The sequence below is a fragment of the Oncorhynchus mykiss genome, chromosome 31 (assembly GCF_013265735.2).
Source record: "Oncorhynchus mykiss isolate Arlee chromosome 31, USDA_OmykA_1.1, whole genome shotgun sequence".
In the NCBI taxonomy this organism is placed as follows: domain Eukaryota; kingdom Metazoa; phylum Chordata; class Actinopteri; order Salmoniformes; family Salmonidae; genus Oncorhynchus; species Oncorhynchus mykiss.
Window position 1 is genome coordinate 13,441,668 of NC_050571.1, and position 14,993 is coordinate 13,456,660.

The following is a 14,993-nucleotide window of genomic DNA, read 5'->3' on the forward strand; positions in this document are numbered from 1 at the left end:
GAATTGGTCAGGGTTATGTCTAAAACAGCTAGGGGAATTGGTCAGGGTTATGTCTAAAACAGCTAGGGGAATTGGTCAGGGTTATGTCTAAAACAGCTAGGGGAATTGGTCAGGGTTATGAGTAAAACCTATAGGGGAATTGGTCAGGGTTATGTCTAAAACAGCTAGGGGAATTGGTCAGGGTTATGTCTAAAACCTATAGGGGAATTGGTCAGGGTTATGTCTAAAACAGCTAGGGGAATTGGTCAGGGTTATGTCTAAAACAGCTAGGGGAATTGGTCAGGGTTATGAGTAAAACAGCTAGGGTAATTGGTCAGGGTTATGTCTAAAACAGCTAGGGTAATTGGTCAGGGTTATGAGTAAAACAATTAGGGGAATTGGTCAGGGTTATGTCTAAAACAGCTAGGGGAATTGGTCAGGGTTATGTCTAAAACAGCTAGGGTAATTGGTCAGGGTTATGAGTAAAACAGCTAGGGGAATTGGTCAGGGTTATGTCTAAAACAGCTAGGGGAATTGGTCAGGGTTATGAGTAAAACAGCTAGGGGAATTGGTCAGGGTTATGTCTAAAACAGCTAGGGAAATTAGTCATGGTTATGTGTAAAACAGCTAGGGGAATTGGTCAGGGTTATGTCTAAAACAGCTAGGGGAATTGGTCAGGGTTATGAGTAAAACAGCTAGGGGAAGTATCCTTATGGTGAGTAAACTTGGGTATAATTTGGGACACAGCCGCAGACACTTGGGGAATAGATGTGCCATTAGAGACTTGAGGAGTATGGGGAATAGATGTGCCATTAAAGACTTGAGGAGTATGGGGAATAGATGTCCCATTAGAGACTTGAGGAGTATGGGGAATAGATGTCCCATTAGAGACTTGGGGAATAGATGTGCCATTAAAGACTTGATGAGTATAGGGAATAGATGTCCCATTAGAGACATGAGGAGTATGGGGAATAGATGTCCCATTGGAGACTTGAGTTGTATGGGGAATAGATATCCCATTAGAGACTTGAGGAGTATGGGGAATAGATGTCCCATTAGAGACTTGAGGAGTATGGGGAATAGATGTCCCATTAGAGACTTGAGGAGTATGGGGAATAAATGTCCCATTAGAGACTAGAGGAGTATGGGGAATAGATATCCCATTAGAGACCTGAGCCCTGTGCTCCTCCTGCTAACCGTCTGTCATACTGGAAAAATGTTATACATCCTAATCTAGAGATCGCTCCCTGCATGTGACTGTTGTTTAGGAGGGAGGGAGTCGTCTGATTCCCTAACTAAACAGCAGAGATAATGGATTTATCCCCTGTTTATCGGCCTGGACCGGGCTCAGCCCTGCAACAACACAGGAATTTCCTGGTGAGAGAGAAAGGGAGAGAGAAAGAAAGAAAGACAGAAAGAAAGAAAGAAAGAGAAAGAAAGAAAGAGAAAGAAAGAAAGAAAGAAAGAAAGAAAGAGAAATGGGAGAGGAGATAGATACAGGGAGAACTACAGAGATAGACACAGATATAGACACAGAGATAGATACAGAGAAAAAGAAAGAGATAAAGAGAGGGAAACTAATTGATACAGACATCATCAACAGCTGTTGAAATAGGTAATTGTCTCGTCGGATCATTGCACAGATATCCTGAACGATCTAGAATTCTGTTCACGTTGGAAAAACTTCACAGAGAACCAAAGACCCACCAGCGATCACACCCTGATTAGAAACATCTCAATCGCTGTCTCATGCATGTTGACTGGTCTGACCGTATAGGGCCCTGGTCAAAAGTACTGCAAGAGATAGGGACTGGGGTGTCATTTCAGACACAGCCTGCCTGGGTCCTGTAAGCAGCACCTCTACGGCAGGAGACAGGGACACTGTTATCTCTGGCCTGGTTCCACAGACTGTTTGTTATTCCATGGAGTCAGTCTGTACCCTTCCCTCCGATCACTGAGGAAACTACTGACTCTGCTCTCAGTAAACATGGCTACTTCCCAGAACGACAACGACAGATCCAGTCAACAAACCACAAACTAACCACTGACTTCTGATAGAGACACCCGGAGACTTGGGAGAGGAAATGATATTCTGTGTAGAAGGGTAAAGATAGAGCAGAGAGTTGACGAGAGGAGAGAGGTGACGGGAGGGCTGATGTGACACTGGCTCAGATCATTAAGGCTAGGGGAGGTGTGGCAGAGCAGCGATGATAAATTGACAGTTAAGTCATTGAATGCAAAAAGCCACGTGTGCCCAACTCCCCCCCCCCCCAAAAAAAATGATGTGTGAAACTCAAGAAAATGGTCCATGGAAAAACAAATGGAACATGGTCCATTTGGACCAGGATCTTTCTCTTTCTTTATCTGTCTCTCTCTGTATTTATCTGTCTCTCTCTCTCAGCCTCTGTCTCTCTCTCTGTCTCTGTCTCTCTCCATCTCTCTCTCCCTCTTTCTCTGTCTCTCTTTCTCTCTCTTTATCTGTCTCTCTCTTTATCTGTCTCTCTCTAAGTCTCTGTCTCTGTCTCTCTCTGTCTCTGTCTCTCTCTCTCTCAGTCTCTGTCTCTGTCTCTCTCTCTCTCTTCCTCTGTCTGTCTCTCTATTTCTCCCTCTCTCTCTCCCTCTGTCTCTGTCTCTCTCTGTCTCCCTCTCTCTTTATCTGTCTCACTCTCTCAGTCTCTGTCTCTCTCTCTCTTTATCGGTCTCGCTCTCTCATACTCTGTCTCTCTCTCTCTCTGTCTCTATCTCTCTCGCTCTCTCTCTCTGTCTCTCTGGGTCTCCCTCTGTCTCTTTCTCTCTCGCTCTCTCTCGCTCTCTCTTGCTCTCTCTCTCTGACTCCCTGTCTCTCTGGGTCTCCCTCTCTCTCTCTCTCTCTCTCTCTCTCCCTCTCTCTCTCTCTCTCTCTCTCTCTCTCTCTCTCTCTCTCACCAATTATTCATGATGATATATGCCATACATTCATGTGTGCAAACATTTCATGTATGGGGGTGGACACAGAGTAAAACGATCTTTCGGATTTATGAGCCAGTCTGGTTTCTGTGGTTTCTGTGGTTTCTGACATATTTAGATGCTACATGATGCATGATAAGAACGTATCTTAAACAACAAGGTGAGGTAGATGAAACAATCTACATGATCTCTCTCTCTCTAAATATACATTCAACTTGCAAACCTACCGGTGAAATGTAACAAATTCCTCTCCTGTCCTCAATCTAGTCTCACCTGTGCTACCCGCTCACCATTCATCCTCTTTCCTTCCATCCCGTCTCATCTCAGTGACTTGGTGAAGTGACAATGGACGATAACCCTGAAACATGTCTGTCTGTTCCAAAGGTTGTTCACTTCCCTTAGCAAGGTGAGGGGGTTAAAGTACAATTGTTAACCCTTTACTGCAGTTCCCGTTCGGATCCGTTCCGTCTGCAGCTCCACCCCCACCCGCCTCTCCCCTCCCTGAGCTCCCGTCTGCAGCTGGGTCACTGTCCTCCGAGCTCCCCTTACTCCTCCCTCCCTGCTGCTCACTCTGCCAGCTGTGTCCGCTGTACACGTATCCATTAGTAGGCCCTATGTTGGGGAACCGGACCTTCTTGATGCACAGGATCTCCTTGAATGCATATCTGAACTCAGGGCTCCTGCAGTAGATCAAGGGGTTGAATGCGGAGTTGGCGTAACCTATCCAGTTGAGTATCCTGAAGGCGAGTCCGATGTCCCCTACCTTCCAGATGGCTACCACCACGTTGAGGACGAAGAAGGGTAGCCAGCACAGTGTGAAGATCCCCATGATGATCCCGAGGGTCTTCAGGGCCTTGTGTTCCCGCAGGCAGAACTTGGTCTTCCTGAAGCCTCCTCCAACTCCTCGGCTCTCATTGTTATTCTCCACCCCTCCTCCTCCTCCTGCGTTGTTGTTGTTATGGGCGTGGAAGCGCCCCTCGCTGCGGTCGATCTTGCGTAGTTGCTGCTTGGCCTCCTGGAACACGCGGCTGTAGACAAACACCATGACGACTAAGGGGATGTAGAAGGAGATGATGGAGGAGGTGATGGCGTAGGCTGTGTTGGTGTTGAAGTCACAGCAGTTGCTGTTCTGGATGCAGGCCTTCGCCTCCGCGTCGTCACTGATCCACCACTTCATGTGGATGGGTAAGAAGGAGATGAGTCCAGCGATCACCCACACCAGCAGGACCACCACGCGTGCCTTACACTTGGTCAGCAGAGACTGGTAGCGGAACGGAGAGGTTATGGCCAGGTAACGGTCCAGCGCTATCACGCAGAGCGTCTCGATGCTGGCCGTCACACACAACACGTCCGTGGCAGTCCAGAACTCACACCAGAAGCTGCCGAAGTGCCAGGTGTTGAAGATGATGTAGCAGGCGCCGAACGGCACCACGATGAGACCCATGACCAGGTCGGCACAGGCCAGAGAGGTGATGAAGCAGTTGGTGATGTTCTGCAGTCTCTGGAACCGGTAGATGGCTATGATGACCAGGATGTTGCCAAACACGATGCCAACGACCAGCAGTGACATAACCATGCCTAGGAGGACCATCTCCACCTCACTGTAACCTGGTTCGCCGCCAGCCGCCCCGGCCCATGATGTGTTGGCTGACTCGGTGACGTTGAGGGAAGGCACAGGGGGGGTGCAGCTGCCCATTGTCTAGAGGTAGGAGATGGAGAGAAAGAAAGAGAGAGGGAGAGAGAGAAAGAGAGATGGAGAGAGAGAAAGAGAGATGGAGGGAGAGAAAGAGAGAGGGAAAGAGAGAGAGAAAGAGAGAGGGAAAGAGAGAAAGAGAGATGGAGAGAGAGAAAGAGACGGGTAAAAACAAGAAGCAGGTTAAGCTACAAAAAAGATAGAGGGAGAGAGCGAGGGAAAGAGGGAGAGAGAGAGGGAGAGAGAGAGGGAGAGAGGGAGGGAGGGAGAGAGAGAGGGAAAGAGAGAGGTAAAGAGAGAGGGAAAGAGAGAGAGAGAGAGGGAGAGAGGGAGGGAAAGAGGGAGAGAGAGAAAGAAAGAGGGAAAGCGGGAGAGAGGGAAAGAGGGAAAGAGGGAAAGCGGGAGAGAGGGAAAGAGGGAAAGAGGGAGAGAGAGAGGAAGAGCGGGAGAGAGGGAAAGAGGGAGCGAAAGAGGGAGAGAGGGAGAGCGGGAGAGAGGGAAAGAGGGAAAGTGGGAGAGAGAGAGGAAGAGTGGGAGAGATGGAAAGAGGGAGAGAGAGAGGGAAAGAGGGAGGGAGAGAGAGAGAGGGAAAGAGAGGGGTAAAGAGAGAGGGAAAGAGGCAGAGGGAGAGAGGGAGAGAGAGAGAAACCGCGTGAGGGGCTTAGAACCTTCAGGATACAACAATGGGTAACTTGAGTGAAATAACCATGACTTAAATAACCTGTTGTCCATGACAACAGCAGACAGAAACAAACAAATAAACAATACATGTACAAACCTCCACAGGTTGTGGTCCCTGTACAACCTCCCATATACGTTGTCATAAAAGTCTTCTTCAGGTTTGAGTAGTTCCTCAGTGTATAGTTTCCCACATCCTTCTGTCAGCTCCCCCTCTCTTTTGCTCTTACACTAGCTCTCTCTGTCACTCTCTCTCTCTCTTTCTGTCTCGCTTTCTCCCTCAGTGCCGTGCAGTGTTTCTGCTAATGTCGCTCCCAGGCTGTCTGTCAGAACCCTTATAAGATTCAGCGATGACATCATAGCATGACCTCAGCCAATCATATGCCTAGCCTGATGGGAGCGCTGAAGGCTGCAGTGAGGTGAGTTTGAACAGAGGGGAAGAGAGACTTTGAGAGGGAGACAATAATGCATGCAGAGCAGAATTAGGACTTTAGCGACTAATTATCCAAATCTATAAAAGTGCCCTTAAATTCCACAACCATCTAAAGGAAAGTGATGCCTCAACCTACAGAGAGATGAACCTAGAGAAGAGTCCCCTCAGCCAGCTGATTCTGGGGCTCTATTCACAAATATAAATAGACACCACATAGCCCCAAGACAGCAACCTAATTTGACCCAACCAAGTTATGAGACAATTTAATGAGAGCTACTTGAAACATTGGAAAGAATCAAGAAAAAAAACTGAGCATGCTGGAATGCTATTTGGCCCTAAACAGAGAGTACACAGTGGCAGAATACTTTACCAATGTAACTGACTCATAATGAAGAAAAGTCTTGACAATGTACAGACTAAGTGAGTATAGCCTTGCTATTGAGAGAGGTTGCCTCTTCCATGCCGACCCTTGAAGGGGTGAGTCACACGAGTGGGTTGAGTCACTGACATGATCTTCCTGTCGGGGTTGGTGCCCCCCTCTTGGGTTGTGCCGTAGCAGAGATCTTTGTGGGCTATACTCAGGATGGTAAGTTGGTGGTTGAAGATATCCCTCTAGTGGTGTGGGGGCTGTGCTTTGGCAAAGTGGGTAGGGTTATATCCTGCCTGTTTATCCCTGTCCGGGGGTATTGTCGAACAGGGCCACAGGGTTTCCTGACCCCTCCTGTCTCAGCCTCCAGTATTTATGCTGCAGTAGTTTGTGTGTTGGGGGGCTTATATCTGGAGTATTTCTCCTGTCTTATCCGGTGTCCTGTGTAAATTTAAGTATCCTCTCTCTAATTCTCTCTTTCGCTCTCTCGGAGGACCTGAGCCCTAGGACCATGCCTCAGGACTACCTGGCCTGATGATTCCTTGCTGTCCCCAGTACACCTGTCCGTGCTGTTGCTCCAGTTTCAACTGTTCTGCCTGCGGCTATGGAACCCTGGCCTGGTCACCAGATGTGCTACCTGTCCCAGACCTGCTGTTTCCAACTCTCTAGAGACAGCAGGAGTGGTAGAGATACTCTGAATGATCGGCTATGAAAAGCCAACTGACATTTACTCCTGAGGTGCTGACCTGTTGCACCCTCGACAACCACTGTGATTATTATTATTTGACCCTGCTGTTCATCTATGAACATTTGAACATCTTGGCCATGTTCTGTTATAATCGCCACCCGGCACAGCCAGAAGAGGCCACCCCTCATAGCCTGGTTCCTCTCTAGGTTTCTTTTTCATAGCCACCGTACTTCTACACCTGCATTGCTTGCTGTTTGGGGTTTTAGGCTTGGTTTCTGTACAGCCCTTTGAGACATCAGCTGATGTAAGAAGGGCTTTATAAATACATTTGATTTGATTTTGATTGAGGGTGCGTCACCTGAGTGGGTTGAGTCACTGATGTGGTCATCCTGTCTGGGTTGGCGCCCCTCCCCCCCTTGGGTTGTGCCGTGGCGGAGGTCTTTGTGGGCTATACTCAGCCTTGTCTCAGGATGGTAAGTTGGTGGTTGAAGATATCCCTCTAGTGGTGTGGGGGCTGTGCTTTGGCAAAGTGGGTGGGGTTATATCCTTCCTGTTTGGCCCTGTCCGGGGGTGTCCTCGGATGGGGCCACACTGTCTCCTGACTCCTCCTGTCTCAGCCTCCAGTATTTATGCTGCAGTAGTTTATGTGTCGGGGGGCTAGGGTCAGTTTGTTATATCTGGAGTACTTCTCCTGTCCTATTCGGTGTCCTGTGTGAATCTAAGTGTGCGTTCTCTAATTCTCTCTTTCTCTCTTTCTCTCTCTCTCTCTCTCTCGGAGGACCTGAGCCCTAGGACCATGCCCCAGGACTACCTGACATGATGACTCCTTGCTGTCACCAGTCCACCTGGCCATGCTGCTGCTCCAGTTTCTTTCAACTGTTCTGCCTTATTATTATTCAACCATGCTGGTCATTTATGAACATTTGAACATCTTGGCCATGTTCTGTTATAATCTCCACCCGGCACTGTACAGCACTTCTGTACAGCACTTTGAGATATCAGCTGATGTACAAAGGGCTATATAAATACATTTGATTTGATTTGATTTGATTTGATTTGCCATAGGCAGATCTGGCTCTCAAGAGAAGACAGGATATGTGGTCACTGACCACAAACTGTGGAAACCGAGTTGCGACCATATTACCATATGATACACAGTGAGCTCCAGAAGTATTGGGATAGTGACACATGTTGTTGTTGTTTTGGCTCTCTAGTCTAGCACTTTGGATTTGAAATTATACAGTGCCTTGCGAAAGTATTCGGCCCCCTTGAACTTTGCGACCTTTTGCCACATTTCAGGCTTCAAACATAAAGATATAAAACTGTATTTTTTTGTGAAGAATCAACAACAAGTGGGACACAATCATGAAGTGGAATGACATTTATTGGATATTTCAAACTTCTTTAACAAATCAAAAACTGAAAAATTGGGCGTGCAAAATTATTCAGCCCCTTTACTTTCAGTATAGCAAACTCTCTCCAGAAGTTCAGTGAGGATCTCTGAATGATCCAATGTTGACCTAAATGACTAATGATGATAAATACAATCCACCTGTGTGTAATCAAGTCTCCGTATAAATGCACCTGCACTGTGATAGTCTCAGAGGTCCGTTAAAGGCGCAGAGAGCATCATGAAGAACAAGGAACACACCAGGCAGGTCCGAGATACTGTTGTGAAGAAGTTTAAAGCCGGATTTGGATACAAAAAGATTTCCCACGCTTTAAACATCCCAAGAAGCACTGTGCAAGCGATAATATTGAAATGGAAGGAGTATCAGACCACTGCAAATCTACCAAGACCTGGCCGTCCCTCTAAACTTTCAGCTCATACAAGGAGAAGACTGATCAGAGATGCAGCCAAGAGGCCCATGATCACTCTGGATGAACTGCAGAGATCTACAGCTGAGGTGGGAGACTCTGTCCATAGGACAACAATCAGTCGTATATTGCACAAATCTGGCCTTTATGGAAGAGTGGCAAGAAGAAAGCCATTTCTTAAAGATATCCATAAAAAGTGTCGTTTAAAGTTTGCCACAAGCCACCTGGGAGACACACCAAACATGTGGAAGAAGGTGCTCTGGTCAGATGAAACCAAAATTTAACTTTTTGGCAACAATGCAAAACGTTATGTTTGGCGTAAAAGCAAAGACCTGAGACTGGGACGGAGATTTGTCTTCCAACAAGACAATGATCCAAAACATAAAGCAAAATCTACAATGGAATGGTTCAAAAATAAACATATCCAGGTGTTAGAATGGCCAAGTCAAAGTCCAGACCTGAATCCAATCGAGAATCTGTGGAAAGAACTGAAAACTGCTGTTCACAAATGCTCTCCATACAACCTCACTGAGCTTGAGCTGTTTTGTAAGGAGGAATGGAAAAAATGTTAGTCTCTCGATGTGCAAAACTGATAGAGACATACCCCAAGCGACTTACAGCTGTAATCGCAGCAAAAGGTGGCGCTACAAAGTATTAACTTAAGGGGGCTGAATAATTTTGCACGCCCAATTTTTCAGTTTTTGATTTGTTAAAAAAGTTTGAAATATCCAATAAATGTCATTCCACTTCATGATTGTGTCCCACTTGTTGTTGATTCTTCACAAAAAAAATACAGTTTTATATCTTTATGTTTGAAGCCTGAAATGTGGCAAAAGGTCGCAAAGTTCAAGGGGGCCGAATACTTTCGCAAGGCACTGTACAATGAATCTAACTTCATAGTGGTTGTCAGCTTTAATTTGACCTTGGTTTTGGGTTTACAGTTTTGAAATGACTGCACTTTTTGTACATAGTCCACACATTTTAGGGGACCAACAGTAATCGGACAAATTTACTTATATTCGTTTTAACTTTCTCACTGTCACATGTTCCCATGTTCATAGCACACAATGACTACACATGCACACAAGCTTGTGACTACACATTTTTCAATGCATTTTCTGTTTGTTTTGATTATGTTTCAGATTATTTTTTTGCCCAATAGAAAGGAATATATTTTTTTTTACACTTCTACATTAATGTGAACGGTACCATGATCACGGAGAGTCCTAAATGAATCATGAAAAATGATCAGTGACAAAATTACAGATGCACAAATAGCATACCCTCCAAAAAATGCTAACCTCCCCTGTTATTGTAATGGTGAGAGGTTACCATGACTTGGGGGTATGATATAAAATGCTAACCTCCCCTGTTATTGTAATGGTGAGAGGTTACCATGACTTGGGGGTATGATATAAAATGCTAACCTCCCCTGTTATTGTAATGATGAGAGGTTACCATGACTTGTGGGTATGATATAAAATGCTAACCTCCCCTGTTATTGTAATGGTGAGAGGTTACCATGACTTGGGGGTATGATATAAAATGCTAACCTCCCCTGTTATTGTAATGGTGAGAGGTTACCATGACTTGGGGGTATGATATAAAATGCTAACCTCCCCTGTTATTGTAATGGTGAGAGGTTACCATGACTTGGGGGTATGATATAAAATGCTAACCTCCCCTGTTATTGTAATGGTGAGAGGTTACCATGACTTGTGGGTATGATATAAAATGCTAACCTCCCCTGTTATTGTAATGGTGAGAGGTTACCATGACTTGTGGGTATGATATAAAATGCTAACCTCCCCTGTTATTGTAATGGTGAGAGGTTACCATGACTCGTGGGTATGATACAAAATGCTAACCTCCCCTGTTATTGTAATGGTGAGAGGTTAGCATGACTCGTGGGTATGATATAAAATACTAACCTCCCCTGTTATTGTAATAGTGAGAGGTTACCATGACTCGTGGGTATGATATAAAATACTAACCTCCCCTGTTATTGTAATGGTGAGAGGTTACCATGACTTGGGGGTATGATATAAAATGCTAACCTCCCCTGTTATTGTAATGGTGAGAGGTTACCATGACTTGTGGGTATGACATGAAATGCTAACCTCCCCTGTTATTGTAATAGTGAGAGGTTAGCATGACTTGTGGGTATGATATTTGTGCGTCTGTCACAAACGTCGTCAGGGAAATGACGGGACCAAGGTGCAGCGTGGTGGGCGTACATTATCCTCTATTTAGAATGTCACCAGCAAAGCAAGAAACACCAAAGACGACCATGCAGCTGACTAGGGCTGTACAGGCCACTAACACAGACAACTACCCACCACTAAGGTGGCAAAACAGGCTGCCTAAGTATGATTCCCAATCAGAGACAACGATAGACAGCTGCCTCTGATTGGCAACCACATTCAGCCAAACACAAAGAAATACAAAACATAGAATGCCCACCCCACATCACACCCTGACCTCACCAAATAGAGAAATAAAACGTCTCTCTAAGGTCAGGGCGCGACACTCACTCATCATTACTCGGAATTCATTCAGGATTATACACTAAATATTCATGAAACATGTTCCTATTTCAATAAAATATGAGACCATAATCTGTGAAGGCTTTACTGTTTCCTGCTAGTTAGAGTTAATAGCCAGGCTAATACAGTATGTTACATACATAAGAGTTAGTTCTCCCAGCTGAGTGTAATTGGTTTGTAAGGTGATATAACCGTGGAGGGTAGTTCATGAAATCTGTGTTATTTCTTCTCTCTGCCTGGTGTTATGAGTCCTACTGGTGATTTATGATGTGGTTTATCTTCTGGCCCAGCCTCAGAAGGACTTTTCCCACTGACAAAACCTGAGTGTGTGTGTGTGTGTGTGTGTGTGTGGAGGTGCGCGCGGGCACGGGTCTTTGCCCATGTGTGTCCATGCGTGTGTGTGAGTGTGAATAAGGACTATTCCCACTAACAACCCTCTGCCAACACTGCCAGCAACTCTGCTGTTTGTTCTCTTTCCATGCAGAACAGCACAGGATTCCAGCTTGTTTCAATAGCAGGATCGGTCTCTGAAAAGCTGCATGTCTTAGGTGTACAAGACCATAATGGAAAAAAGATTAACTTTGGACCAAATAACGTGTGATCTGAGCTTTAGACGTACTTCCCACCCTGTCATATGGACATATTTAAGACAAGATCTTTGAATTAGACATTTTCAGTATAAACTCAGTCTGAATATGACCCTACTTGAGTTCCTTTGAATTAGACATTTGCAGTATAAACTCAGTCTGAATATGACCCTACTTGAGTTCCTTTGAATTAGACATTTGCAGTATAAACTCAGTCTGAATATTACCCTACTTGAGTTCCTTTGAATTAGACATTTGCAGTATAAACTCAGTCTGAATATGACCCTACTTGAGTTCCTTTGAATTAGACATTTGCAGTATAAACTCAGTCTGAATATTACCCTACTTGAGTTCCTTTGAATTAGACATTTGCAGTATAAACTCAGTCTGAATATTACCCTACTTGAGTTCCTTTGAATTAGACATTTGCAGTATAAACTCAGTCTGAATATTACCCTACTTGAGTTCCTTGTATAAACAAATATGTGGAGGTTTCTCTTAGTTTTGTTCTTACTGCAATATGTCAGTATGTCATTCTTGTTTATAAAATGTCTAAAATAGCAACATGATCAATTCTAAATTTTATACTGTGTACACTAAAGAGTTGGGCTAAATTCCATTACAAGTTACGTCTTTTCAAGGTCTCTCAAGCCTTGTTCATACTGCAGGTCTTAATGCTCATATCAGTTTTGTCCAAACAGGTTACAAGCCTTGTTCATACTACAGGTCTTAATGCTCATATCAGTTTTGTCCAAACAGGTTACAAGCCTTGTTCATACTACAGGTCTTAATGCTCATATCAGTTTTGTCCAAACAGGTTACAAGCCTTGTTCATACTGCAGATCTTAATGCTCATATCAGTTTTGTCCAAACCGGTTACAAGCCTTGTTCATACTGCAGGTCTTAATGCTCATATCAGTTTTGTCCAAACAGGTTACAAGCCTTGTTCATACTGCAGGTCTTAATGCTCATATCAGTTTTGTCCAAACAGGTTACAAGCCTTGTTCATACTGCAGGTCTTAATGCTCATATCAGTTTTGTCCAAACAGGTTACAAGCCTTGTTCATACTGCAGGTCTTAATGCTCATATCAGTTTTGTCCAAACAGGTTACAAGTGACCGAATCAGATATGTGTGTTCAGACAGCAGTCATTTGCTGACATGGTTACAGTAGTTGTTGTAGTAACCCCCCCCCCCTAGAACATTTTGGTTGTACTACACAGCTGATTCAAATTCTAACCAACTCACTATCAAGGTCTGTCTATAGAAATGTTTCAGAAGATATTTGCATGGCAAGGCTTCCTGTCAATGAAGACTACAAGGAAAAGCTTGTGATATGATACATGCAAACATTCAGACATGCAAAGATTCCTGGATAAACTCATCTGATAAAACCCTACCAAGAGCACAGTAGTTAAACTCATCTGATAAAACCCTACCAAGAGCACAGTAGTTAAACTCATCTGATAAAACCCTACCAAGAGCACAGTAGTTTAGCCCACACGTCTCCGAACCCATATTTTACAAAGTACATTTACAGAGCACACATTGTCTTCTACATATGACCTGTGGGAAAGATTTGAATGTGAAAGAAGAGGGACCTTGGTCATGATTAAGAGGTCTGGTTGTCTCAGAGAAGCAGTTCAATTATGATAAACCACTCTGGTGTATCAGTGGTTTCTCAGGTGCCAGTTGTAGTCTGCGGTCTGGTTCTGAGTTCTGGTTCTCAGTCCTTCTCCTTGTGAGTTTTGGCCTGCCTTTTCTCCAGCTCTGAACTGTGTCTCAGTGTAAAGAACGTATCCAAATTAACATTAGTGTGTGTGTGTTCCTGTGTGCGTGTATCTGTGTGTGTGTGTGTGTGTGTGTGTGTGTGTGTGTGTGTGTGTATCTGTGTGCGAGTGTTTGTTCTCCAGTGTACGGCAGTGTTATCGGTTCTATTTGGCAGAGCACGAAACACACACACACACACACACACACACACACACACACACACACACACACACACACACACACACACACACACACACACACACACACACACACACAGGCAGAGACATGCACCAAATAGATTATCCATTAACTCTGTCAGAGCCGTGACACCCCTTCAACCCCTCATGCACCAAAGGAGACCAAAATCAATACTAGAATCAGTGAGAAAAATTCAGCCAGGATTTCTGTTTCCACTAGAACACTTCTGAGTTCTGACACAAGTACCAGCTCTGAGTGACAGCGAGACCAATAACACATAACATATCAACCAGCCTAGCGTTCTGGGCTGGTGGTTCTTGGCTGTAGATCAGTGTCGAAGGTAACTATACTGTGTGTGTCTCTGTCTGTGTGTGTGTGTGTCTGTCTGTATATGTCTGTCTGTGTGTCTGTCTGTCTGTCTGTCTGTCTGTCTGTCTGTCTGTCTGTCTGTCTGTCTGTGTGTGTGTGTGTCTGTCTCTGTATATGTCTGTGTGTGTGTGTGTGTGTGTGTGTGCGAGCGTGCGTGCGTGCGCGTGTGTGTCTGTCTCTGTATATGTCTGTGTGTGTGTGTGTGTGTGTGTGTGTGTGTGTGTGTGTGTGTGTGTGTGTGTGAATGAGAGAGAACATGCTGTCCCTTTTTGCCTTCCAGTATCAAGCAGACTGTAACACTGATTACCACTTTTACGCTGTTAGAGCTCCACCATAGAAACAGCATGGTTAGAATAGATATGCACTTTTACCCTGTTAGAACTCCACCATAGAAACAGCATGGTTAGAATAGATATACACTTTTACGCTGTTAGAGCTCCACCATAGAAACAGCATGGTTAGAATAGATATACACTTTTACCCTGTTAGAGCTCCACCATAGAAACAGCATGGTTAGAATAGATATGCACTTTTACCCTGTTAGAGCTCCATTATAGAGACAGCATGGTTAGAAGAGGTATACACTCTTACCCTGTTAGAACTCCACTATAGAAACAGCATGGTTAGAACAGATACAGTTGTTGTTGGAAGTTTACATACACCTTAGCCAAATACATTTAAATTCAGTTTTCACAGTTACGGACATTTAATCCAGTAAAAACTCCCTGTCTCAGGTCAGTTAAGATCACCACTTTATTTTAAGAATGTGAAATGTCAGAATAATTGTAGAGAGAATGTTTTATTTCAGCTTTTATTTCTTTCATCACATTCCCAGTGGGTCAGAAGTTTACATACACTCAAGTAGTATTTGGTAGCATTGCATTTAAACTGTTTAACTTGGTTCAAACGTTCCGGGTAGCCT

At 44.6% G+C, this 14,993-nt stretch overlaps 1 protein-coding gene across 1 annotated transcript; it reads right to left on the reverse strand.

Annotated features, from left to right (window-relative positions):
- Window positions 1-2,834: 2,834 nt before the first annotated feature.
- Window positions 2,835-5,593, reverse strand: adrb2a (adrenoceptor beta 2, surface a). Its single transcript, XM_021583370.2, has 2 exons — window positions 5,397-5,593; window positions 2,835-4,624 (listed from the first exon to the last, which is right to left on the reverse strand). The coding sequence occupies exon 2, from the start codon at window positions 4,619-4,621 to the stop codon at window positions 3,341-3,343; it is 1,281 nt and encodes a 426-aa protein (XP_021439045.1). The 5' UTR covers window positions 4,622-4,624; window positions 5,397-5,593; the 3' UTR covers window positions 2,835-3,340.
- Window positions 5,594-14,993: the final 9,400 nt, after the last annotated feature.

Coding starts and splice junctions, on each gene's coding strand:
- adrb2a (XM_021583370.2), bottom strand. CDS start 4,621: ATGGGCAGCTGCACCCCCCCTGTGCCTTCCCTCAACGTCACCGAGTCA.